At 42.0% G+C, this 26,700-nt stretch overlaps 1 protein-coding gene across 1 annotated transcript in view; it reads right to left on the reverse strand.

The window, feature by feature from the left end:
• The window catches only part of LOC103147438 (unconventional myosin-XV-like), a 49,692-nt gene that overhangs the window by 18,850 nt on the left and 4,142 nt on the right, over window positions 1-26,700 (reverse strand). The window contains exons 7-53 of the mRNA XM_016678363.1: window positions 26,615-26,620; window positions 25,345-25,448; window positions 25,175-25,238; window positions 24,979-25,092; window positions 24,730-24,891; window positions 23,945-24,058; window positions 22,123-22,181; window positions 21,919-22,042; window positions 21,000-21,095; window positions 20,669-20,800; window positions 20,459-20,584; window positions 19,717-19,794; window positions 19,459-19,628; window positions 19,313-19,358; window positions 19,107-19,231; window positions 17,885-18,002; window positions 17,570-17,745; window positions 17,282-17,366; window positions 17,063-17,116; window positions 16,822-16,903; window positions 16,428-16,558; window positions 16,097-16,192; window positions 15,781-16,016; window positions 14,911-15,101; window positions 14,427-14,499; window positions 13,428-13,619; window positions 13,214-13,332; window positions 12,350-12,444; window positions 11,234-11,360; window positions 9,439-9,503; window positions 8,558-8,695; window positions 8,426-8,483; window positions 8,201-8,348; window positions 7,827-7,920; window positions 7,492-7,735; window positions 6,597-6,637; window positions 6,401-6,476; window positions 6,206-6,321; window positions 5,972-6,090; window positions 4,351-4,492; window positions 3,995-4,106; window positions 3,808-3,882; window positions 3,359-3,495; window positions 3,137-3,261; window positions 2,970-3,033; window positions 2,208-2,280; window positions 128-222 (exon numbers count right to left, since the gene is read on the reverse strand). Coding sequence (XP_016533849.1) covers window positions 128-222; window positions 2,208-2,280; window positions 2,970-3,033; window positions 3,137-3,261; window positions 3,359-3,495; window positions 3,808-3,882; window positions 3,995-4,106; window positions 4,351-4,492; window positions 5,972-6,090; window positions 6,206-6,321; window positions 6,401-6,476; window positions 6,597-6,637; window positions 7,492-7,735; window positions 7,827-7,920; window positions 8,201-8,348; window positions 8,426-8,483; window positions 8,558-8,695; window positions 9,439-9,503; window positions 11,234-11,360; window positions 12,350-12,444; window positions 13,214-13,332; window positions 13,428-13,619; window positions 14,427-14,499; window positions 14,911-15,101; window positions 15,781-16,016; window positions 16,097-16,192; window positions 16,428-16,558; window positions 16,822-16,903; window positions 17,063-17,116; window positions 17,282-17,366; window positions 17,570-17,745; window positions 17,885-18,002; window positions 19,107-19,231; window positions 19,313-19,358; window positions 19,459-19,628; window positions 19,717-19,794; window positions 20,459-20,584; window positions 20,669-20,800; window positions 21,000-21,095; window positions 21,919-22,042; window positions 22,123-22,181; window positions 23,945-24,058; window positions 24,730-24,891; window positions 24,979-25,092; window positions 25,175-25,238; window positions 25,345-25,448; window positions 26,615-26,620 — 5,217 coding nt within the window. The remainder of the gene's footprint in view (window positions 1-127; window positions 223-2,207; window positions 2,281-2,969; window positions 3,034-3,136; window positions 3,262-3,358; window positions 3,496-3,807; window positions 3,883-3,994; window positions 4,107-4,350; window positions 4,493-5,971; window positions 6,091-6,205; window positions 6,322-6,400; window positions 6,477-6,596; window positions 6,638-7,491; window positions 7,736-7,826; window positions 7,921-8,200; window positions 8,349-8,425; window positions 8,484-8,557; window positions 8,696-9,438; window positions 9,504-11,233; window positions 11,361-12,349; window positions 12,445-13,213; window positions 13,333-13,427; window positions 13,620-14,426; window positions 14,500-14,910; window positions 15,102-15,780; window positions 16,017-16,096; window positions 16,193-16,427; window positions 16,559-16,821; window positions 16,904-17,062; window positions 17,117-17,281; window positions 17,367-17,569; window positions 17,746-17,884; window positions 18,003-19,106; window positions 19,232-19,312; window positions 19,359-19,458; window positions 19,629-19,716; window positions 19,795-20,458; window positions 20,585-20,668; window positions 20,801-20,999; window positions 21,096-21,918; window positions 22,043-22,122; window positions 22,182-23,944; window positions 24,059-24,729; window positions 24,892-24,978; window positions 25,093-25,174; window positions 25,239-25,344; window positions 25,449-26,614; window positions 26,621-26,700) is intronic.

Raw genomic sequence — 26,700 nt, forward strand, 5'->3', positions numbered from 1 at the left:
TATTTTAATTTATGCAGCCATATTCGTTCCAGTGTGGCAGTTCATTTCCTCAGTCTAACCATATACCAACATATATAGATCCAAAGACAATTGACAAGGAAATAATAAAAATTAAAAAAAAACTAACCAGTATTGCCTTGATCTCCATGCTGTTAGGATACTGAATACGTCCTCCATATTGGAATGTCCTCTTCAGATTCTCCTGACAAGCCTTGGCGATACCTGTCAAATTAAACCAGCAGGTAGAAAACACTTTAATACAGAACTATGACTAACCGTCAGTCTGCTGGCGAAGAACTGATCACAGTGACAACACTGGGAATGGTTCACAACTCATAAAGACCCGCGCCAGGCTTCCTGGACCTCTGATCCTTCAAAGGCTGCTGGATCGTAGCCAAGCTGGAAAACTCTGTCGCAGTGGGACGCCAGGTATGACCCTACTGAGCTCATTAAGCAAGTAAAAAAAAAAGTTTTCTCCTCTGTTTTTCCAGGACTGCGTCCAGAATTCCTCCACCACAGGAAATGTGTTTGTATGGCATCTGCTCTGTGCAACTATCTATGTTCTTGTTTCTAAAACGGGAGGTTTCTGCAGCCCCGTCGTCACTTTCTGTCTCACTATGAGACATAACAAGGACTTCCATCAGCTTGTTTTTGCATCGTCAGGTGACTGGTGTTTCTTTACAGAGCATGCCATTCTGTGCAATAATTTCAAAACGGTGTAGCGCTCTGTGTGTATTTTCTGGAGAATACAGTCAGAAAGAAACATCCACATCTTTTAATCACCCTGGGATGATCACATGTATCACGAGCCATATGATCCCCTTCTTTCCTTTTCCTCATCCCTGTTCAGCCCTTAATATCATTTGTCAATGTGATAAAAATCATTTTGCATTGGCTCCCCAGCTTGAAAAAAATTATAACTTTTCTTGGTCTCTCTGCAATCAAGGGTGTGTGTGCGTGTCCTCGCTTGAAGCCAACACATTCCAATCTCTATGTGCAAGGCACTGCGCCTTTTTATACTGAGGTTGTGAATTCTGTGTTTTAGCTGTTTGGCTAGAGATCTCCACCTGGAGCAGAAGCAGAACTGGACGTGTTTTTGTGTTTGCAAAAAGCGTTTCAATAAAGTTCTTGGACAGAGCTGTCAGTGAGGCTGGCATGTAGACAAGCATTCTCCAGATGTTTGGATGGCCAACCATGGAGGTTCACCCCAAGCACATGTAAAAGTACATCCTTTTACATGTGCTCCTCATGTGGAGCTGATATACCACCGTCCATGGTAAATTTTTAGCATCTTTTAGTCTGATGTGACGGAACGTTAATTAATCGGTTGCGTACCTTGGTATGGCATCCCGGGGCTGTCGCAGGCATCCTGCAAGAACCTCAGCAGAAATGGCTTCATGACGTCGGAGCAGCGATGAAAAGCTGTTAGGATGTACAGCAGCCTCCATCCTCTCTGGCAGCTATCCCTGCAGGAAACACACACACACACACACACACACACACACACACACACTTATAGCTACTCAATCACCCCATCGCTGATGGTGACCTGTGAGGGCTGGAGGTCTTACTGTTTGGAACTGGTGTTGGTAGTGACCTGTTTCATCACTTGGCAGTAGGCTTCGTCCTTTGTCAGACCATGGTCGCTACTTAACTGCAGTGATCAAAGGATATATAAATGATGCTCAAAAAAACGCTCCTAAATGCAGTTTATTGAGAATTTATTACAACAACAATTATACCTTTAGCATAGTAGCCACCAGGTCCTGCTCAGTCTGGCCTTTCATTGGAAAGTCTCCCATAAACTTCATAATAGCTGGGAAAAAAAATAAATAAAATTTTATTTATAAAGCACTTGTGAGGAAAAAAAAAATCTAAACTGCTTCATAAATAACAACGTGGTGGCATCAGAACTGATTCGCATGTGGAAGCTGGGATGATTTTGTCAGAAGCCTGGCAGCAGCGCTGTGAATGCTTTTGCAAAGACTTGTAACATAATCGCAGCAACACAAACACAATGAAACAAAAACATGAATAACTATTTCAAATAATACACAGTGGATGTAATCCTGGTAATAGCCTTGAAATTATAAAAACACAAATGAATTAGAGACGCTAAACATGTGTACCTCAACTTTAATCATAATTAAAGGTTTATTCCAAGGTTCCCAACAGATTCCTATCATCCCATTCAGTTCTGTTCTTACCTATAGAGATATCAGCAGCCACTCTGTTCATCCCGCTGTCAGAGAAATCAATCAGAGACTCGTGGATTGGAGACTAAAAGCAAAACATGGAGAAATGTGCCGATGATCAACTACTATTAGCATTGCAAGCTAATAGTAACCGATATATTTTTGTGTATTTTGAACTTTCAAACACCGTGGCAACATCTTCACTGAGACAACCTGTAGAGTACGGTGTTTGTGACTAATTTCATGAGATACATAATGTAAGAAGTGCAAATAAACCGAGTTTCATAAAAAGGGAGGCCATGTTGAATTTTGAGATTGGGGCAGCTGGGTAAAACTTGGACTTTATTTTACCTTCTGAGTAAAAACAGAGTGCATAATAAACCACATCCTTCAACTAGTCATGCAGGACCTATTACCGTAGTTTCCCCACGCTTTGAACCATGCAGCTTATGGCCCGGTGCGGCTTTTCTGTGGATTTCTTTTCAACCACCAGGGGGCGCTTTAGCAGGAAGTGAGTCATTGCAAGTCAAAATTGGAAATCAAAGAAGAAAGTGCTAAATTTTCATTCAGAACAAGCACATGCTAGCAGCAGCAGGCACAACGGAGAAATTTCTTCAAACTCATATGTTGCCGCTTTTAAGTTGAGGGCTAAAGATCCGGAAAATATGGTAATTATCTTTTCTTTTTTTTTTTTTACTTATCTTTATGATATAACGCAACAAACTGCACAAGTTTAAACATAAGTGTGAGTTTGAGCAGAGTCAGTAGAATCACCTTGGAGAATTTGACCATATCAACAGGATCCCTGGCCTCCTTCCCTTTTTTGGCTTTCTGATCACTGTGAGGGATAAACAACAGAACAGTCGGTCATATTTATTAATCAGATGTAAAATCGGGGCTGGATTCTTGGCTGAACATGTGTTGGTGTGCATCTGCCTGACCTCCTGTTCCTCTGGGCTTCTCTGAAGTACTTCTTGGCAAACTCGGTCATTAAATACTGATTGCTGTGCAGAGGCAGATCGTCCATTTCCACACTCCAGCTGTCCCCATACATCTCGTTCACGACCTGACGCACACAAAAATAACTCAAAAGTTTAACCCCAAAGTGTATTTGTGCACTGTAGTTTGGGATTATAATCTGAGGACAGAATCCCGGTCTGCACCTCTGTGGAGAGCTCGAGCTCATGGGCAGCTACAGCCGAGCCCATCGCCACAGCAACGGCAGCTGATGCGGCGACCCGTCCGTGCCTGTCGCGGGGCTCCGCACGCTCCGCTGGCAGAAACAGGAAGTCAGGAGCAGCTACAGGATGGACGTAATCGCTGGGAAACACTCCGGACTTTCCAAAAACAGCTCCGAAACGCCAACCTGTTTCATTCGGAGACATGAAGTATATATTTAAAGTCCCCCAAAACAAAAAAGGGTCATGTCAAATGAGCAAAAGGAACAGGAGTGAACTGGAAATATTTTATTTTTTTTACTTTGAGGAAAAAATATAATAAATTTGATTTTAAAAATTTTCTTTGAAATAGAAAACTAGAAGAGCAAAACAGGTCATATGATAGCCGAAAATATATTCATCACATAGTAAAGAGAAACTCATGCCACACCCACCAAACTCTGGTGTGTCCCTCTTCAGCTCCTCCAGAAGCATGACAGTTTTCCTCACAATGCAGCCATATTGTCTTCCTGCACACAAATCCACACACAGACAATGACGACGACGTGTTTTGCCGCAAACAGAATTAAACAGAAACGATAACCAGACTTTTTTCATATTTGTCTACGCCAGGTTTTTCACCAGATTCCAGCCCATCCATGTGCTGCAGCCGGATGATGTCTCCTTTATGGAAACTGAGGTGATTCCTGTTCTCAGTGATGTAATTCCTCACCGCCACCACGTACTCTGAGTCCTGAGAAATTGCACACGGTTAGATTTACTAACTCGGTCACGTCAGAGAGGTGAGGGTTGAGTAAAAATGTATTTGATATTTGAAAATCCTTCCACTTTACAATCATGCACTACCAATAAAAACACTGAACCACCATGTCAGTCCATCGGAAATAATAATGCTAACGGTTCAAAGAAGAAAGAATGCAAACTTATAAGACAGACGTGCAGAACAGCGAGTGAGCGGTGGAAAATGTCTCGCTGACCTTCTTGAGCTCCGTGAGGAAGTAGTCGATCATGTGTTTGACCTGCGGCGCTTTGGCAGAGAACAGAATCAGTTTCTCATTGGTCAAGTTGAACTCCAGCATGTTCTTCGACGGGATGGACACAAACAGGATGTCCGAGTAGCTGCACGGGGGGGTCAAAGGGCAGGAACTCAAGTCAATGTCGAAGCAGGTCAAGATTCTTCTTAAGTGATCTAATTTTTCTATTTCATTGCCTAGAACTGCTTCCAACATATCTGTAATATGCCGTAGGCCTACTCTGATGCAATAAACATGATCTAGTCAAGACCAGGTACTGAAATTATTTCAACTGTTTATTACTGAAGAAGCCAGAAAGGCAAGTACACGCATTCATAGATCTTCAGTGTGGAAGTGCAGCTAATAAATTCAATGATTTATAATCAGAAGGCGACAGCATGTTTATCAAAACAGTAGTGTTGGTAGTTTCTGGGTCTAGAGCCTACAGGCACACAATGTCAAGAGGAAAAGACAACAGAAATGACATTAAAGTAACACCTGTTGCAGGCCTGGGAATGTTTATAAAGGCTAAATGTCTGAAAGGCAACCTGTCTCAATTAAATGTTTCATTTGCACTGTTTTGGCATACAGATTATGCTTTTACCTTGTATGGCAGTGATAATTATATATATGATGTTTTATGATTGTGTTTTACGTTAAGAGTTGCATCTCAATGAACTACCAGACTTTTGCAACAATGCTTTTTGGACAGGTGAGACCAAAATAGAGATATTTGACCATGTTTGGTGAAAACCAAATACATTCATACGGTAGAAACATGCATTATTTATCAAAACACAATGATGGCAATGCAATGATTTTATATTTTACAGCAACAGGATTTGGGAACTGTGCGGTTATTGCGTAAGCTAAAGGGTTCCAGAGTCAAACATCGGTCTGACTGCTGAAGCCAGACCCAAACCACACCCTGCTAACAGTGAAGGAATCTTACATTCAAAAAGAATAAAGAAATTTTATGTTAAAAAACCCCTTGACCATATGAGAAATTGATGAAGACTTCCAAGAATACCCTAAAATATTGCTGATGAGGGAGTTTTGACAAGAAGCTAAATCATAGCTTGTACATTTAGTCAGTGAATAATAATAGTTTTGAGTCAGATTTGTGTGTATGTACACGAATCGGACTTATTTTTGAATAGTTTTTGGACTTGGAAAAAAAAAACAAGTAGATTTTACTGTGCATTGATGGGAAAAATCCTAGAATTGGAAAAAATGATGTGATTTTCTTTTTCACTAAATCCTGAAAACCTGCAGAAGAAGAAGAACATTCCCTGCAATACTTTAACTCAGGAACCACCCAACTGTCCCTTAGGACAGAAAATCAGTTTGTTCTGACCCACATTATTTCCTCCCAGCTGTCCTCCAGAGTCACAAGGACCATAGATTATCGCAATACACTCGTCACGTCTGTAGAGGTAAAAACGAGGACATGACCTACAGTGTTAGCAGCATTGGTTGGATTATACTATAATTTACAGCTTAGGTGTGGCTGATGCTTTAATGCAACAGATGTTTCTTGCAAACCTTTGCAGATTTCCATCACCAATCCAGAACTTAAGTTCACCTGTAAGGCCTCAGCACCCTGAAGTAGTCTGAAGTGGTCGAGCCGCTCTTCACCAGCTTCAGCAGCTTGATGCCTTTATGCGACACGGACAAGACCTGCACTCCCGTTCCCACGCTGCCCTGAAAAGCACACACACACACACACACGCATGAACTGCAGCCTGAATTACATGCAACCGTGGTCCGACACTCGTAAGGGCCAAAAGAAGGAGGGACGCAGACTTGGGGAACTCACAGAGGCGGGGAAGAGGCGGGAGAAGTAGATCTCCCAAGAGTCTTTAGCCATGGCCACCACTTTTTTCTTCACGCTTTCGTCATGCGTTCCTGAAGCCTGATCCACTTTGTTCTCCGCTGTTAAAAACAAGATGGACTCTTCAAAGTTTCATCCGTGTGTGTTTGATCTTTATTTCGTTTGGGGTTTTCTTGTTACCGAAAAGGTCTTTCATCTTCTGTCTCTCTTCCTGAGTGATGCGGACGCAGGCTTCGGAGAAGGTATCGTGTACGATCTGCAAAAGAGAGACGAAAACACGCATTACCTTGCAAGATGCCACCGTCAGCATGTTTCACTTGTCGAGACGGTGTTTGTTTTCTTCCACGTGTCGGTCTAGAAGCTTAGACCGACTTACTTGTGACCATATCACCTTCTTTGACATGTTTGTGGTGTCCACTGCAAAGTTTGTGTCAAACTGTCAAAAATACTCGAGTAACGGATTAAGCAATACTCTTTTGTTATTTTAGAACTAATCCTGCACAACTTCATCCCTGATCTGAATAATTACTTAAAAATCAACAAATCCATCATTGGCAAGAGTTAATTGTTGCAGTGCCACGGAGGCAGACCGGGGCCAATCTTCAGCAGTCATCGGACGAGAGAATGGAGAACTTCCTGCACGGGTCCATCACAGAGCAACGCAGAAACACGCATGGCAAAAAAAACAACAAACACTCTAATTTATACCCAAGAGCAATTTGGAGTAACCATTTGGACTTTGGGGATAAATAAGAGTCTCTGGAGAGAACTCATGCAAACTACATGCAGAAAAAGGCCTGGCTTTGGACGCAGAACCTTCTTTCTGCATGGTTATTTATCATTAATAATTTGTAATTCTTCAATATCCCACATACTCATTAAAGTATCACATGAGCCTGTTTCAGTTTGAAATGAATTAATCGATGTTCACAAACGTCTTTGACCAACCTGTCTGAAAATTAGGTCCAGGATCAGAGGGTTGTTCAAGTTCTCTTTGGGGTAGAAAACCTGCATCAAAACGAAAGATAATGACAGCAAGACAAGTAAGTATCACAGAAATACAAAATGTGGTATCCAGTGTTCATTATTCCCATCTCTCAAAGCATTTACTCGCAATGCAAATAAATTGAGAGGAGAGAAGATCCGGAACTCGCCTCCTTCCTCATGAAGAGTTTCCAGGGGACATTAGAGTAGGTGTAATATTCATCACTGGTTCTGCTGTGGAGCTGAGTCTGAATATTCTCCTCCTCCACTGGTAATTTTCTAGAGACTGGAGAGACACACCAATGAAGTCCAAACAGACTTCCTGTTTATGTTAAACTGTGCGAGTGTAAAATGTGCAAAAATATTTTTTCTGTTTGTTTTAATGTCTAGTGTTTGGGAAAGCTCACCTGGCGGATGGGAAGGGATCATGATGGAGCTGGCTGCAGACGCTGCAGGTTGAGGCTTGGCTACCTTGACAGCTTTTACTTTTTCCTCTTCCTTCGGTTGGGAGGACAGAGGCTTCTTCTGCGACTGAGCATCAGGAAATGGCAAGTAGCATTTGCTTTCTTTAGCTAGTTTGTGTTAATATAGCGTTAATCTTGTACAAAGGGTTGAGATTTACCGGTTGCGGGGGATTTGCCATTTGATCTTTAAGGATCTCCATAGCTTCATCATGGGGGTCAGGTTTCTTGGCAAACTTCTTCCCGTCACTTTTCCTGCACGCACAAGAAAATAACGACGAATACATACCGGATTATCATACAATTTCTTTATATAGACTGAAAAATCCCTCAATTAAACACTGTTTGTTAGATCTGACCAATCAGATTCAGCTGGATAAAAAATAAGTTTAAATCTGATTGAAAGAAAATCCCAAGAAACGAAAGTAAAACAATCTGTTAACTGATTCCTTCTCAGCATTCTTGAAACATGTGAGGATGAGGACAATTTAATTTAATAAGTATATATCTGGGTTGGCATAACCCAGTGCGCCACCTTTGCGTTGGAGACCCAGCAGAGGACGTTGCGCTTGCAGGCTGGTGCTGCTTGATTATGTCCTTGATGTTGTGGCTCGGGTCGATTCGCTCCGTGTTGCTCACACTGGACCGGACCACATCCTCAGGAGGCGGCCCACGTGTCGTACCTGGAGAATACGCCAACAAAATGAGAAAATACCAGAGAATCTTCACGTCTACGTTTGCAGAATATAACAAGACGTACTCGTTTTCCGCTGGACGGCAGCAGGGCTGGACTTGTGCGACTCGCCGCTCTCTTTGGCCTGCAGACAAACAAGAACCAAGACGATATTTGAAAGTTGATGAAATCGGCATGTAGTGGGATGTGCTTACTCACGGGGCTCGGTGTGTGCGAGCGCTGCGGCGGGTTTGCGTGGTGGTGGGGTGGTGGTGTCTGCGGCGCTGGAGCAACGGGAGGGAAGGAAGACAACATCTGCTGCTGGATCGCCATGGCCTGCATGGTCATCTGCTGCGCCTGCACCAGATCGACATTAGGAGTTACAGCTTTGCTGTTCTGCAGAAAGTGAATGTAAAGTTCGTTTTGTTTTTTTCTTTTCAGCTGCTTTTCAGTTGGCGGAGGCTTAATTACTTCCTCGCCATCACTATGAAGAAATCACCTAGACAGAAACTGTCTGACAACATGAAGTAGGCTAAAATATCTCAGAAAGCAACACATCAGGCCCTGAACTAAAGAGATTCAAGAGCGGACAAGAAAAGAAACGATTAATGTCTGACTGTCTGGCAAGGATTAGATATATCTAAAGTAAAAAATTTTTATAATGCAAGGCTAGTTTGGTAAAGATAATTGTTAAAAAAATAGGCTTGTTTACACTCCTACGAAGCTTTTATAGTTAGTTTAGGCCATTGACCAACATTTTCTCTTAACTTTTACAAATCATGATTCTATACGTACTCCAGGATGAAACTCTGATTTGCTCATTGAAACGTGTTGAGCAGGTACTTTAGATGAAGATTTCTCATTCATCTTGAATAACGGTTTGGGTTTGTCAGTTTTGCAACTTGTCAAGCATTTTTATCATAACAATCGGCTTATACATTCACAGCAAATTTAATGTAATTCCCCAGTATTATGGCAATCGTTGGGGCTCATCCTGGATATTAATTTACACCTGTGAGTTATACACACACAGGTGTAAATTTGTGTAACTTTTTGTAACTACAGCATGGGGACTAACAGCAACATTAAATGATTCCTACCAGAATGATGGCTTGCTGGTTGATGATGGCTTGTTGCTGCTGAGTCAGCACCACCTGCTCCGGTCCTGAGGAAAACGAGGAAGAAATCTACGGTGAAACAACAGCGATGCAAATTGCGTCAAAGTGAAACGCCGAGCGTGCGTTTATTTCACCGCAACAAGACACACTGGAGGTTTAGAACTGCTTTAGAAAGGCAGGAATTATGCTTAGAGCCGCAGGTGAAGTCCACCATGCCCACTCGTTTCAGGCCACACATGCTGGAAAGCCACACGCCTCGTTCTCCTTATACCTGGCACACCTGTCACCACAGGTAAGCCTGGGACTGCGGGCATCGCCGGGAGAGCAGGCAGGCCCGGCAAGCCCCCGCTGTAAGGCGACGCGTCCGTTTCCCTGGCAGCTGCTTGGGCGGCCGTGGGCACGGAGGCGGGGGCGCTAGCGGGCAAAGGAGCGGGCGCCACGCGAGTGGCGGGAGTGGAGGCGGGAGTGGGGGAGGCGGGCAGAGGGTAGGGCTGCTGGGGACGGTTGTACTGGTGGTACTCGGGCTGCTGCGGCTCTTCCTCTGGTTGCTGGTGTCGTTCCTGGTGAAGGTGGTGGGAGGGGACTGGCCTGGGGGGCATCATTCCTCCGGCCACTGGGAGCACTGGGACAGCTTCAAGAGCAGCGAGTGGGGAACAAGATCAGAGTCAAGTGAATGTTTCCTACTGCAGGTTTGGAGCACAGGTGGGTGGTTGCAGGTATTCAGTGCCTTTATCCTCAGTAAAATAATCAGTCTACATGACAGAGATTTAAATATTTCCGTAAACAGATAAAGAACGTATAAAAGAGTGAACAACTGATGGTGCTGCTTTGGCATGTATTGGGAGTAGATGTTTTACAAACTGAATTGAATTGGTGGTTTAAATCCAGTTTGTCCATCTATCCAAAGTGAAATGTTGTCTGTTCTTCTTCAGAAGTTAAGCTGGTTGGATGTGAAAGTTAGTTTTGCCACTAATCCTTATTTGGATGTTTGCAGAGCCCATAAATATGTTTCAATCTAAACCAGCCAATTGCTGCTCTGGTTGTATGTTTAGGGATCATTGCACTGCCTTACCTTCCCAACTATGTTACTACTGAACACTTTTGCAAGGCACAATTAATCCCCACACAGACGGCAATCACTTGTTAACCCTAGTTTTACTTTAAGTTGATAATATATTCAGTTTTCTTCACTTTGTGCATCTTCTGACCACCAATTATCCAATAATTATACAAGACGACTCATGAAAGAGTTTTAAGTCACAAAGATAAAGAAGTAGAAACAAAATGAGAAGAGTAAAGACGGCAGCCCTGGTAGGAATAAGATTATTTTATTAATAAAAATGTGGAAACTAGGAGTGAAGCAATAGCCGTGTCATTTAAAAACACCTGTTGTTGCAGTGGATGGCTACTGATGCATTATGAATGAGGCTGGTGCTCATTGTGGCTCCTAATCGCCAGATTAGGGGTGTTGATCCGTGGACCTGAATCTTTAAGCAACAGCCCTGCAGAGTTTATCAGCCTTTACAAGAAAAACAAAATCACTATAATGTGTTAAATAAGACTAAAAAAAAATCAACTCAGCGCATTTTGAACTAGTGAGGAATCTTACTAAAGTCTCAAGGATTCACACCAAGATAAACACCATCAACATAAAAGAAGAGTTATGGACAGAAATGTTAAAAGAAAAAAAATGCAGAGGAAATACTACATAAAGAAATAGCCTGCAGAGTCGGAACAGAAACTACACGGAAAGCAGAGGGAAGGTTCAGAGTTTCACCTCCAGGACGAATCCCCGGCGGATAAGGCCGGGTGGGAGTAGCTTGCCCCTCTCCACGGCCTTCCCCTGCGACGCCGACGCCTCCTCCTCCCTTCATCCTCGTAGACAAGGCGGCCTTTTCCATGTTCTGGCCGACAGAGAGGTCATTTGGATCGGGCAGAGCAAAAACAAAAAAAAAATTATTCCCCCCAAAAAGAACTGGAGTTTAAACGACACAGAGAACGAGATTGAAAGCAAAGAGACCACGAGATGTAGATTGCTGCATGACTGAGACGCTCGCGAGTGGAGCCGCAGGAACCGAATACGCTCCAGGTGCTACCACACACACACTGTAGGCGATGCTCAACCACACACACACTGTAGGCGATGCTCAACCACACACACACTGTAGGCGATGCTCAACCACACACAGACACACACTTGTTAGGACACAAAATGTACACTTCTGCAACACATCTCAACCTTTAAAGTTTGTTTTTTTTTGTACAAAAATTCTCTAGTTTTGAGATCCCCCCCATTGAAGATGCTTTGTGTTGATAAGCTAGCAAGCTGCCACATATGAAAATACGCAGGAAAAAATCTGCCTGTCGTCCATTTCTTTTGTTTTTTTATTTTACACAATAAGCTGTGGTGAGAAGAGAGTCGTTCACCTGCACGTTAAAGTTCTCTGCCCGCTGTTGCGGTCATATATGGTAGGTCCTTCAGAAACCTAATCATCCTCATCGTCTGCCCCATTCATGCACAAACAGAGACGCCAGATCACATGTTCCACCCGTCCATCAGCACTCGTTTCCATTCACTCTCAGGACTTTAGCTTGCTTTCTCATTTTGTATTTTTTTTTGCTGATAAACCCGTAAATCTATTGAAAATACAGCTGCAGCTTCTTGCCAGTGCTTTTCCATATTTAGCCACCACTTGCAACTTCAACCTGTTTTACTGGGATTTTATGTAAAAGACCAACACGATGTAGCTCATCGTTGCAAAGTGGAAAGAAAACCATAAGTGTAAAAGCTATGTTGCAAAATCTTTAGAATCTACAGGGAACGACATCACGGCTCAAATGAAGAAAGTGAATTTATTTGCGTCGTTCGCAGGACGTCGGTGTGAACACTCACCACGCCGTCGTCTGACAGAACTGGGTCAAACAGGCTGTCCAGGTAGCGGTCCATTCCTCTCTGAGTCTGACCGTCGCTGAACGTGTCTGACTCTGCTGGACACAGAAAAGCAGGCAGGATAATAAAGGGTGAAGCTCCCTTTGAAAAGATTTTAATCAGCATCTCAATGAGAACAGTTAAAGTTTTCACAGGGCTGAGTTTCAACCATAACAAAGTGAAAACAAAGTTAATAGCAGAACTGAGATCACAAAATCTGCAGTTTTACTCAGATTAGCTGAGGCAAAACAATGAACACACCATTTTGCATGACCTCTATGACTTTTAAGGAAAACATCAAGTCTTCTAGGCATGAAATCAACAAGTTGGCGACGTACCGCGACATGTATCATACTTTGCAGAGTAGAATCCCATAGGAAATATTGATTTTGAATCGAAACTAAAGATCTGAAATCTAGTTAGTTGTACTACTTTATGCTGGGTGAGCGCTGTAAATCACAGGTTAGGGTGACAGTCTATCAGGACATTTCTCCAAACTTCTTCCCCATCACCGGATGAAATCGCCACAAAGGAATCTCTATCTTGAGCTGGAAACTTGGTAACTTGCTTGTGATTTTATTTTATTTTTTTAGATTGCAGTATTTGTCAACTCTGAACACAGAAATCTATGCAAGCAAAAAGGAGAAAGTGTAATAATCACCCTTACTTTTACCTAAAAACGTATTTCGTACTAGTAAAAGACAAGTTTCACTGTGATGATAATTCGTTTCTTTAGTTGTGCATAGAGCCTCTTGTAGATAGATAGATCTTCTCTATACTCGTCTTTTTATCCTCGTTCTGTGAACTGCTCAGTGTGTGCTTGTGCACCGTGGCTGTAGTAGCCATCAGAGTCCGGCAGGCTGTAGGCCGGTCTGCTGCCGCTGCCGCTGAGAGGAAACGAAGATGGAAGCTCCTCGTCCGAGTCAAAACCGCTGCCCAACAAGGTGCTGGGAAAAGAGAGGAAACAATCCGCCATATCAAACACATGCTAGAGGTTTTCTTTGCTGGATTTGATGCTACTGAGTGTTTTCTGCAGACTGACAGGCTGGTGTTAGCTCTGACTTTCGCTGGGTTATCAGTGCTGATGATAAAGTAGCTCTTCTGCTTGGGAAAGTCCACAGGAAGCTCCAGGTCCGCTATCAGGTCCAGCACGTAGTCGTGGCCGGCTAGCTCCACCCACTGGCTCTGCTCCTTCATCAGAACCGAACTCCCCCTCCACCAGTCGGAAACTCCTCTGCAAAACCAAAACAATGCCAGAAGCTCGACTCTTATCTGCAGCATCCTCCACATTAATTAAAAATAAATAAATACACCGACCTCAGAGGAGGGTAAAAAACATCTTATGGAGTTATTTTAATTGTTTATTTATATATGCAACAATATGTTTCAAAAAGCAGTTAGATAGCCATCCCCTCCTGTGTCTGTTCAGTTCAGGCAAGCATCAATATGAGGAAGTAGTTAGGTTGTTACCTGAGCCCAAAAACTGCAAGAACAACCAGTGGAGAAGATTTCGAGGTCCATTAAGGCTGGGATATTTCACAAAATAGTGGTTTCTGGACCAAGTTAAAATGTTAACATATGTTATAACTTGTTGACCAGGACCCTGACCTTTTTGGTATATGAAAATGTCTAATTTTCTGTAAATATATTGTGAAAATCACAAAATCTGGATTTGGAATTTCAGAGAAATACACGAGTTTATCCTGTAATGTTAAAAAATATGTTATATTAATTTTAACATTGTTGAAATAATTAGCATAATCAAACACTAAACACTGAATAAAAGGTATTTTCAATTTCTATCATTCATGACTGTGTAGGAACTTCCTGTTGCCGTGTCTGGGACATAGAAGCAAATTTATCTCACCAGACTTCAACAAATGTTTGATTTTTTTATTTTATTTTGTCACGTTATGCTACTGCAAGTGAAGATTAATTCACATCTTTACTACAGGAGCAGGTATACATTTAATAAATATGAAGCACATTGTTTTTCTGAAAGAATGCCCCAAAAACATAAATTAGCTAAGTCCATTAGCACCTGTGACGCAAGATATGTCCTGCTAAATCCTCCCCGCTGGTCCAGGAATGAACGGGACACAGGAAGGATCCTCCTGCAGAAAAAAGTAGCAAAATAAAAATAAAAAAAGCTGTGGCCTTATTTTATTTATTTTTCTTCTGAAAAATCCTTTCAGCTCTGTAGAGACCGGATAATGCGTTCACCTGATACGACCTGCTAATGAATAAATCAGTGGTCGGATAATGAGGCTGTAACTGATCTCGCTGAATAATAGTGATGTCTGGTGGATATGGCCTTTCAATTAATTGATAAAAAGCTGCGCACAAACCAGCTGTTGAGAGTATTTGCTTTAACAGTGCATTTTAAACTTTCAAAACAGATGTAAGGAAGTACATTTCTATAATTGCATTTGATTTACTATTCACCTTTTAGACTTTCACGCAGAGTTTTTGTATTTTCTGGAGAAGAAATATAAAGGTTTTCAGTTTGTAGGCGAGCCTCTCACCGTCAAAGCAGTGCACCTGCAGCACCATGTTTGCCTTCTTCCTATTGGCTGTCCACTCTAGCAGAGACAGCGGATAGGTCCGCGCAGCTTCGGGGAAGGAGCCGAGGCTTTGCTGCATCTTCTGATTGGCTTGGATGAGTCTGTGCTGCAGTAGCGCCTGGCAACCAGCAGGGGCATGATCTGACACAAACCTGAGCGACGATTTACAAAATTAAGGTATATGGTAAAAAGCCCGTTTCAGTGGCTTTGTAGACGATGTACTTAGATATGGAGAGCCATTTCAGCCAAAACTAAATAAAGAAATAAATAGGGAAAATGAATAAATAAATTAGTAAAATAAATAAATAAATGAGTAAAACATATAAATAAAAGATTAATTGGCATCTTTATTCCGATTTATATTTATTCATTTATACATTTATTTATTCCCGGATTCATTTATCCATTTTCATTTATCTTTTCCTTTTATCCCTTTTTCATTTACCCATTTTCATGTATCTAGTTTTCATTTATCCATTTTTCAATTTCCCAGTTTGATTTTTTTCCCTCTTCATTTACCCATTTTTCATTTACCTATTTTTCATTTATCCCTTGTTCAATTGTCCCTTTTCATTTTCAAAGGGGAAATAAATGAATTTGGGAATAAATAAATGTATAAATGATTTTACTCATGTATTTATTTATTTTCCCTATTTATTTCTTTATTTAGTTTAGGCTGAAATGGCCCTCCATACTATGATAATCTAAATATCTATTTTTTTTATTTTAAATGTAAAAATTTAGAAAAGTTTAAATAAAAAAAAATTAATTAAATTTTATTTTTTTAACATCTTATTTGAAAATAAAACCTTTTTGGGTTTGGTTTCTCACTTCAGCAGATGTTTCTCCATCTTGGGCGAAGGGGCGAAGCTGGAAACACACGCCAGCAGCAGCAGCCAGCCCCTCTCGGCGTTTTCGAGGTTCGTGTTTCTCCACACCTGATTGACAACCTGAGCCAGGATCTCGTCTCGTAAACCCGGAGACGTCAGGCCCCTTTGGATGACATAATTCCCAAACAGGTTCTCCTGAGCCCCGTTCAGGTGAGGGTCCCCCATAAACCGCAAAACCTGACGAAGCCAGGACAAAGTCAAAATGGTGAACAGGTGGGTTTCTGAAAGTAAAGCGTTTTTCTTTTTGGTCAGAATACCATGTTGAAAAGCTCCAGAGCCTCTCTCCTGAGGTCGTCCTCCACTTTGGTTAGAGGAAACTCCAGAGGAACCATTAGCATCCCAAATTTTGGCTCCTGCAACAACAAATCATTAAAGTTTTATAACTCTGAACTGAACACAATCTGACTAATGCAAAAGAGATTTTATCCTTAAAAGGAGAGATTTTCCACCAGTGTTGTCTTGATACCAGACCCAACTTTAGAAATATTCATAACCCTCAAACTTTTGCCGTTTTCTTTTCTGGACTGCAGTCTGACTGTGGTTAATAATCAGGCTGTCATTTTGTGAGGAGGTTGATGCACGTCTTACCCTGAAGTGGACCTGTACGTAGCGGTAAAACGGGTGGTTGTTGATGTCCAGGGGAAAAGTGAGCTGAGCCTCTTCCTGGATGTGAGGAGCCTGCAGCAGGGCCAAGCAGTCTGCGTGCAGCTCCCTCCTGACTGCGGCGGGGCAGAGAGCCCAAAAAGATCAGTTCACACTCCGTGCACCATCAGGATGCTGACCAGACAGGTTATTTTGGGATTCTTTGAAGACGCCATTAAAGTTCACATTTTTTCACCTTTTTGTTTTATTTAGTAACTACTATCGCTCCCGTCCAGCTTGATCACGCACCCTTAACGAGCTGTCAGAGTCTCAGAGCATAAATTATGAGTAGGTTCATCATGAGACGAACACTTAATGTGAAGGATGAACGTCTACCCACCTGCTGCCGTCTGCAGGAGAGCGCCGAGTTCTGCAGGAATCACAAGATGGGTGACATTCACCACTTCGCGCTTCGTCAGCTCCTGAAAGAGTGGTTCAGCTTTTCTTTTTTGTGTGTGTGCAAAAATTAAAGCAAATGGAACAGATTTACCCTGCACACTACGAAACATTTGGAAAAAACATATTTACTAATATTTACAGTATATTATTTAAATGAAATTCCAGGGGAGCATCCGTCCTACCATCTCTCTCTTCCTCCTCTCTTCTTCAGTTTTCCTCTTGGCTTCAAACTTCATCTGGAAACGGATCACACTTTTTATTTCCATTTATGACAATCGGATGTAAAACAAACAAACAAAACATGAAAATGAATCTTTAGCATTTGTTTTCTAAAACAAAATATGCTCTTAAAAACTCATAAAAAGCAAATGACACTGCGTGGGGAAAGAGAGTGGACGCACCTTTATGTATTGCTTGCGGTTGACATACATTCGCACATAAGAGCGGAACCGGACCAGACTCTCCCTCATTTTCACGTAGCGCTTCCTACAGAGGAGAACGACAATTTAAGTCACAGTTGAACTGAGTTAATTCATTTTTAAAAAATGAACAAACCTTTCCAGTTGCCTCCTCACCTTCCTGATATGTTAACACATTTTCATACAAAACTGTACCACAGTTACCGTGAGCTTTAACGTTCCAAAAATACACAAAGTCTTGTATTCTGGCATGTTGAAGTCACGTCTCACCTGAGCAGGTAGCCCCGGCTGTGCGCCTGAAACCCGATGATCTTGTTGCGAAATTCGACGAATCGCTTCCTGACGAAGAACATGCGGGCGTAGCGCTGCAGCGTGAGCGCAGCAAGCTCTCGGCATCGCTCTCGTTTGCACTCCAACAGCTGGTAGACGTCCTCCTTCAGGAACAGCTGCCATTTACACACACACACACACACACACACACACACACACACACACGCAAAGGTCACCTTCAAATGCAATGCATAAACTCACAGAAAAAAAAAAGAATGTGCAGCAGAAGAACACGGTGGAGGTGACGTCTCTCACCTTCGTGACCCCGATGTGGAAGGCCCCGGGTCGGAGGGGGCACAGCTTGCTCAGCATAATCACACAGTTTTCTCCGTTTGCTGGAGGCGGCTGTTTGAGTCCAACCAGAGATTTATACCTGAGAGAGAAAGTTTGCCAGTTTGAGAAGAAAAAATAAATTAAAATAAAAAAACTTCCCCCCCCCACTTTATTTTACTGCGGACCCCTTGTTGGGGTTTTTAAAATCGACCTTTTTGATTATTGGACCTCCTCATTCATGCTAATTATACAGCTCTGGAAAAAAAAATGAAGAGACCTCTGCACTGAACCCCATTAAAACCTGGTGTTTATGCCACCGAATACTGACTTCTGAACTCTTCCAGAGTTAAAACATCAGTACTGTTGTTTCTAAATGAACATGGACTTGTTTTCTTTGCATTAATTGAGGTCTGAAAGCCCTGCGTCTTTTTTGTAATTTTGACCATTTCTCATTTTCTCCTAATAAACTTTTGCTTGAAATTTCGGAGACATGTCAGTGGGTCATAGAATAAAAGAACAATGTTCATTTTACTCAAACATACACAGATAGAAAGTGAAATCAGAGAAACTGATCATTGTAAGTGGTCTCTTAGTTTTTTTCCAGAGCTCAATATACATATAATTGCTTAATCTGATTAACGTGGAATTATCTGGTATCTGGAAATTATTCCCAAGAATAAACAAGACCAATGGGGATCCACAAGTCCCTTCCAGATATCTTGGCTACTTTATTATTTTTTTATCATTATGCCACAGAACGAAGCAGCTTGTGAGGAACTGCATTAAAATAAATCCACTGCTGTCCCTCAAATCCACTCAGATGAATTAATTAGAAGCTACCAAAAGTGAATCTTGCATATTCTGATTAGATTTAGACAGTGAGAATAAAAAGGACATGTATTTTTTTAAATATAGTTTATAGTAACATCTCATTTCGTCTGGGAATGAAACACAGCAGAAGTCACAACAGCGTTTCTTTTTTTTTTTTTACTAGTTTTTTGTCGTCCGCTAAACTTTGAACCAGGAGTAAGTCAAACTTTTTCTATCGCACGTCTTCTATGAGACATTTCTGACGTCGTAAAAGTCTGACGTCTCTGAACAAGTCGTCAGTTAGTTCTCACATTTACATTTTGCAAATAGTCTAGTTAAAACATCTCCTAGGTGCTGCTGAAGGCAGATCTCAGTGGTTCTTCTCGTCCAGTACCTGAAGAGAAAGACGTAGAATGGCATTTTGACCGGGTAGCCCTCTCTGCGGATCCGGATGGTCTCCAGGACCCCGGAGTGTCGCAGCTGGCTGCTGACCAGCTCGTCCTCGAACACGGCCGGCCGCTGTTCACAGTTGGACAAACGCACCGGTTCACACGTGAATCCGCCAAGAGCTCAAACGCATACAGAACGTAGACGGCGTACCTTCATATTATTTGGCTTAATGCAGCGAACAAAAAAAGGGTTGCACCTGAAAATGAAAGAATGAAGAGATTATAGAAACGTCGCACACGGAGCTTGTTTTCTTTTTAATCTAGAGCTAATTTGGTTCGTTTGATCCTCGGCTTCACCTCTCCATCTTTTCCACGAGCTCCAGCAGCGATTGCTGGAACTTGCTGCTGACGGTGGGCGGCTGGTACTTCCTGGTGACCGAGCTGCTCTTCCTCATGTGGCCTCCTCCTCCTCCTCCTCTCTGCTGACCCATGGCGTCTGCGTGAGCCAGGAACAGGTTTGACACCATCTGCAGACGCAAACACACGGCTTTTATTCAACTTACAGCAACTGGCCTTTGAGTGTACTTTTGAATTAAGCGTCATTTTTGGACTTGCCTTGTTTCTGCTCTGAATGAACAGGTCCAACACTTCCTGTCGAACCTGATCGTAGTTCTTATCAAGGAACTTATAAACCTGGATCAGAGACATCTGGCATTATCAAATGATAAAATAGAAACAGAAAAGTATTCACGCCCCCTGCACATTTCCAGTTTTTTTTTCTTCCTCAAACTTTAATGCTTTTTTTGAAGGTGATAAACCAACACAAAGTAGGGCATTACTGCAGTTATTTTATAAGAAAAACAAAAACAAACAAAAAAAACATGGTTCATGGTATTTTTACAAAATAACATGAATCTAAAAGGTGGAACTTGTATTTGTATTGAGCCCTCTTTAATCAAATACAATCTAGTGCCACCAAATAGAGCTAATATCTCTCTAACTGGTAAGTAGGGCCCGGCCCGGTTCAGAAAAAAATAAAGCTTTTTGGCCTTCATGCAAGATTTTTAGCTGTAAATGCAATCAAAGGTACTTTAAAGCATTGACCCTACAATCTGAAAACAAATGCACCCAAACACTTTTCAGGTAGGGGTACATAACTTCAGAAAACATAATTTAACTCTTATATATGACTTACTTTGTGTTATGAGAAAGTTATTGTTTGGTTGAAAGCAACAAAAATGTCTGGAGTTGACAAAAAAAAAAGCTCAAGTGGTTTGATTGCTGAAGGTTTTTTTTTTTTTAAATACATAATTTTGGTTTGAAATATCTACCAGGTGAGCTACGAGCGGCTGAGTACCTGGTAGGTGACCCGACCAGCAAAGTGCTTGATGGTGAACTCTGGGAGCGGCATCTTTGGCTTCACGTACAGCGGATTGTGTCCGTGGTGATAGTGACACTTTTGCAGAAAAGTGTGGTCTGTTGCCTGGCAACAAATTAGCACGACTCACACTTAAGGTCATTTGTATATTTTTGCACATTTTGCACACGGCGGCGCGACGCTCCTCACCTGGGGGAAACAGCTCTGGTCGTCCAGAATCCTCAGTATCCCATGAGGCTTAGCGGCGATGATGTCGATGCAGGGCTGGTTGTCGCTGAACGTGATGTCCTGCCACGGGATCTGCTCTCTGCTGTACTCCTCCTGCAAGAGGGATCACACACACGTTTCAGACGGGGATCCGTTTTACGTCTCTGCACATGCAGTCGCTGCTTTCTGCGAGATCCCAAGTTTCTCGGGAAGTCTGTGTGTGTGTGTGTGTGTGTCTGTGTGTGTGTGTGTGCGTGCGTGCGTGCGTGCGTGCGTGAAACCGAGCCACTCCGCAGGCACGACGCCAACTCACCAGTTCCTCCCTGAACACGATCCTGTTGAAGAAGAACTGCAGGTACTCGTTTGCATAATTAATGCAGAGCTGCTCGAAGCTGTTGAAGGCCAGATCCTGTCGCCACAAACACACACAGCAGGTGATTCTTCAGGTGTGATCTTCCCGATCGGACGATTGTTTAGGATCTGATCTCTCTAAAGTTGAGCACAGGAAAGTCAGAGAGCGGTTCGCGGTTCTGCAGACCGGTGTGCTGAATGAGCTGCAGGTTCCCCAAAACTTGAACAAACCCTTAAACCGTTATATCTTTGATTTTTTTTTTACATTGAGATCACTTTAGAATAAGCAAAGTTAGTCAAGTAATATATTCTACACTGTATAGATTATCTAAAAACCTTTAGTTACAAAACATGAGATTTTTACTTACAAAGAAACTATCCTAATTGTTAGCAAAGCCTTGATTTCTTAACCCGTGTGGCTATTTTTTAATATATATCAATGAGCTACGACAAGAGAATAAATACACAAGTCACAAATACACAAGTCTATGTAATAACTCTTCAGTTTAGTATTTTTAATCATATTGTGTCTGATGGGACACAATACTCCCAGGTCATTTAGACCTGGGAGTTATGCACAGCCTGCCCTGAATTTATGGCTTCTGGAAACCGTCTGCCTGGTGCGATAACAGGATCCAAAACAAGCGACCTATTGTGCTAAATTCAGGCTGCTACTTCCTGTGATCAGAGTCATCACGTTGGGTTTTTTTTTTTTCCCACGAAATCTGTGTGGCGACCATGTGTGTAACAGAACGAGCTCAGTTCTGCCGTACTGCGACGACCGCCTTCGCCCTCGGCAGAGGAAAATTAGGCAAAACTCCTGACAGTTTTTTTATTTAATTCTCCGCCAACAGAATCCAAAATCTGCAACACTTGCCTACCTCAAACCCATAGATGTCCAGAATGGAGATGGAGAGGCTGTGTTGGCGAGGGTACACCTGAGCGTTGATCCTCTCGGTTAACCAGTGGAAGATGAGCGAGTACAGGATCTTGGCAACGGCATCTCTAAAAAGTCAAAATGAATTTCTACAGTCAGGAGGGGCTTATGTGTGAACTGCCAGGTCTCGTCACCTATTTTCTCTCACCTGGCATCAACAGCATTTTCCACACTCAAAGGGCTGTAGATTTTGTCCCTCATTGTCTCCTGTGGCAGAAAACTGAGCAATAATTCCCATTTAGGGACATGCAAATGTTAACTTCAACATTTTGTGGACACTATTTTACTGCATTTATTCTCCCACTTTTTTTTTTTTTTTTAGCATTCCCTCCTCCTCCTCGTCTCCATCACACACTTCGCTTCTTGTTTGCTCTTCCGCCTCACTTCTACTTGCCACCTCATCGACTCGGCAGATAAAGAGTGCTTTGAGATTCGAGAGCTTCCTTTGCCAAAGATCCACTTGACCAGCACACACACACACACAGCCTCTCGATGTGCGCACAAATCCAGCCAGAGGAAGGAGCCGGTAGCGCTGACTCCTCTCCCGTTACATGCGTACCTTTGTAATCAGAATTTGAATAATGCAAAAGGCTCTTTTGTTGTGTATATAAGCATGTGGCGGACGTAAGATTTCTCCCTCTCGCCACCATCACTTCCTTCTTTGGAGGATTACAAGTCGGTCGGATTGGATAAACTAGGCTGGCTGGTGGGAAAGCCTTTATTTTTGACTAAACATTTCGGATTTTTTTCCACATGATTTGGCTCATGGATCCAATGTGCAAGTGAAAAAGAATAAAGCATGGATTTTCCCCTACAAGCGTAAGGGGATGGGAGAGTTTGCCTCATATCTCTAACTTTTGTTTGGCTCCACAGTGACAGAAGGTGGAAGCTTCTACCTGAGGATCTACCTGGAGCAAAGAAGAAAAGTGCTTTAACTTTTACTTTACTGCAAAGGAAAACAAAATCAGACTTCTTCCTATTATCTGAAACTATCTGTGGAGATTTTGACATGAGTGGACTTCAAATTTCTCAGAGAAGCACTTAGAAAGACTCAAGTGAAAGACAAAATGCGACTTTTCTTCCATGTTTTGCTCGTGTGGTTATGGATGAGGCATAAAAAGAAAGTCTGGACAAAATCTCCTCTTAGAAGGTTTAAGTGTCTATTTATAAATTATTTATTAGCATCTTGTTACTGTTTGTGTTTCATGGGGTGGAGGAGGGGTGACTGGTTGCGTGGTATCTGTTTTGATTCAGAATGGTGAGGCGCATCAATGAAATGTAAAAACTATTTAGCTACAGCGGCATCGTTTAGATCAAAATAATGTGATGTGGTCAAACGGCCCAGTCAAAGTCCAGACATAATCCAGCCGAGGATCTGGAGCAACACTTTAATAGTTGACGTTCACAGGTAATCTGACTTTGCTTTGAGCTACTTTGCAGAGAAGAACTGCAAAAAGAAAAATGTCTCTACACTGGTCGAGACATACCAGATTAAGTCTTGTTCAGGGAATACAGAGCACAAATAAAACCCAATCTTTTTAGATATTTAAAAAATAAATAAATATCAATTATCCTCTTGATTCTGCATAGCAAAGAAGTTAATTGTGAAAATGCCGAAAAAACAGAACAAAGGAAACCAGGTGGACAACAATGGGAGTGGATCAGTGACAGCACTTAGTTTCTGTTGTCTATTTTCCGTGTGTGTGTGTATGCATGTGTGTGTATTAACACACATGCATCTAATTGTGTCTGTGTAAAGGACACTGGGGCCAATACAATGCTTTCATTGTCACCACACCTGACAACAAGACTACTGCCGCATGAACCAGTCAGTCTCCTTCAGAGGAGGCAAGATGTCAGAAAGTGACAGCAAAACTACAAGGAAAGGAGGAGGACATATCATCTCTAACACATCCGGGAATAAAATACAGACTTCTTAAACAGAAAATTCAACCTGTTTTGACACTGACCGTGACTTTGTACGTAATGGCTTTCTGTAGTCCTTCTGGTGAGATCTGCAGCAGCTCTGCCACCACCCTGATCTCCTGCGCGCTCACCACTGACGCCACCTCCTGGCCATCGGCCTCCAGCGCAGCAAGGAAAAGGGAAAATGTGTTGAGAAATCACTGCAAGGAAATCAACCTTAAATGTGGAAGGAGTTGAGCTGAAGACGAGCTTGCAAGTAAATAAAATAAAAATTAAATTTCATAATTTATTTCTGCAAGTCATCCCAAATGTTTCGACTTAAATAAACACCCGGTTACTGCCTTTTGTTGGAGACTCCGGAGTGTCATTAATCCCTAAATCTGCTTTGAATCACGACGAGCTCAACTGGAAAGTTCAGAACGTTTGAAATCCGAGTCTGAGGACGAGAACGGGACCGTGAACGCAACACGGAGTCTGATTGTCATGTAAAAGCAGAGGAGGATTTAAGTGACATGTCAACATCATTTCATATCAGATGGAAATTGATTCATACATTTCAAGTCATCTTTGAAAATCACCCAGTCATCTTTTAATAATCGTGTTTACTCTCCAACTCGCAGCTTAATGTCAGTTTAACGGCGGCAACATCTTTCCAATCGATGTTCTATTGATGACAATAGCAAGAGTTAATCCCATGTGTCATAAAGCTGAAATACAGTTGTTTCTAATAGACTCGTTTGGATTAAAACAAAGTAATTTAAAAAGTAAGTACATACAAAATGCAGAGAGGGTGATAACTGCAAAACAGGTCATCAAGCTGGGGTATTACCTCATGTTTCTGAAAGTAAACGTTGCCCAGGTGCAGTATGGACGCGAGGACTCTAAAGATGGCCGACTGGTCCTCGGGGGTGAAGTGAAGGATCTCCATGGCAGAGAGCAAACGGCGGAAATCATCTGCATCGCTCTTTCCTCGTATCAAATAGTCCCCTCCCTTTATCCAGAGACAGAGTTTAAACTGAAGAGCGAGCTGGATGAAACGATCGGTGAGGAAGACGCTGCGCTGCTCTCTGCGTTATACCTGGTTGAGGTAATAGTAGGTTTCAGCATCTTGCAGGTAGAAAGCCTGTTTCTGCTGAGAAGGAAGACCTGCCAGCATCTCGTAGAAGATGTGATAGTTCCTTTCATCTTTGGCCTGATGGAGACATCAACAGGTCATTCCACAGACAGCTAACTACATAAAAACATCATGCTGCTGTGGCTGCGTCAGAAGTTACCTGGAAGACGATGCGGGACTTTTCCAGCAGATACTGAGAGGTTATGGCACCACTGATTATACCACTAGACAAACAAATACAGCGGGTGGGGGGAGAGGGGGGGGTAAATAATTACACATAAGTAGGATCACAAAGGAGTTGAAGAATCAAAATTTCTCTTCCGTACTCACTCCTCCAGGTAGACCTCTATGTATTTCCCAAAGCGGCTAGAATTATTGTTTCGCACAGTTTTGGCATTTCCGAAGGATTCCAGCAGAGGCGCCGCCTCAAGGATCTACCAGGGGTTCAAACACAAAGCAAATCACACACTTTGATCACAGGCACATAGAAACACACACACACACACACACACACACGCACACACACACACACACAGAAACTGTCAGCTAACATTTCTGCACATCCATTCAGAACGAGCCATTCTAAATCAAACATGTCCGTCACTTGTTGGACTGTTGAATGAGACCAAGCAGTGTTAACCCTTTCATGCATAGTGGTCACTACAGTGGTTTTTATGCTATAAATGCACACAGACCACTGAAGTGGGCAATAATGGATCATAAAATACACTAACTACTGGCCATCAGCTGCATAGAAATTATTTTTGTTAAATCCAATATGGCCGACAGACAAAAAGCATACCGACCGACCCGGTCCCTCCTTCTACTGTAGACAACTCTTGAAGGTAAAAACCCCCCAACATATTGTGACATTAGATAACCACTAAAGAACAATTCTACTGATGTATTTTTCAAATAACAACTTTGTATTTGGAGAAAATCACAATTGATCACCTAAAAAAAAACAATTAAAAAAACAAACATTTTCCTTCCCTTTTTTACACCTTAAGAAAAAAATTATTTGGAAAAAAAATAAATAATAATCCTGACACAAAGGATCATAATTCATGCATGAAAGGGTTGATTGGTCAATATTAACCAATACTGATAAGCAGTTGTGTAAATGCAGTAGCACTAGCACATATAAGAGCTGTGCTTTTCTACAATTGGTTATCAAGAGAATGTGAAGAAACAGAAGTCAAACTTTCATGAATATCTAAGACAGTTTACTCAGACAAGTATAGATTGTTTACAAAAATGCAAAAACTACAAATTATTCTGAAAACTCTATCCCAAGAATCTTAAATTTGTAAAAATGTCCTGGAGTTTTTACGTTTGAGGTTATCAAACTACCCAGAAATCAGGAAGAGGACTTGGGGTTAAACAAAGCAAAGGGAAAGAAAAAATCTCAATAAGATGTGCATCAAGACCTTTAAGCTTCAAAGTGTAAAAGAAGAGAAATAAACACAAGCCGCTGTAACAGTCACTCAAAATGTTGTTAGTCTTCAAGTAGGATTACTAAAACAAAGACACTAACAACACATCACATATTTAAATCCTAATTAACAGAAGGTAAGATGAGTGGTAAAAGGATGACTACCTCAATCTTTCCTCATGAAACGCCATCATAGATAAAAAAAAAAAAAAAAAGAGGAGACAAACACATGGAGAGAGGGATTACACATC

This window comes from Poecilia formosa, unplaced genomic scaffold (genome assembly GCF_000485575.1).
Source record: "Poecilia formosa unplaced genomic scaffold, Poecilia_formosa-5.1.2 Scaffold182, whole genome shotgun sequence".
Taxonomy (NCBI): domain Eukaryota; kingdom Metazoa; phylum Chordata; class Actinopteri; order Cyprinodontiformes; family Poeciliidae; genus Poecilia; species Poecilia formosa.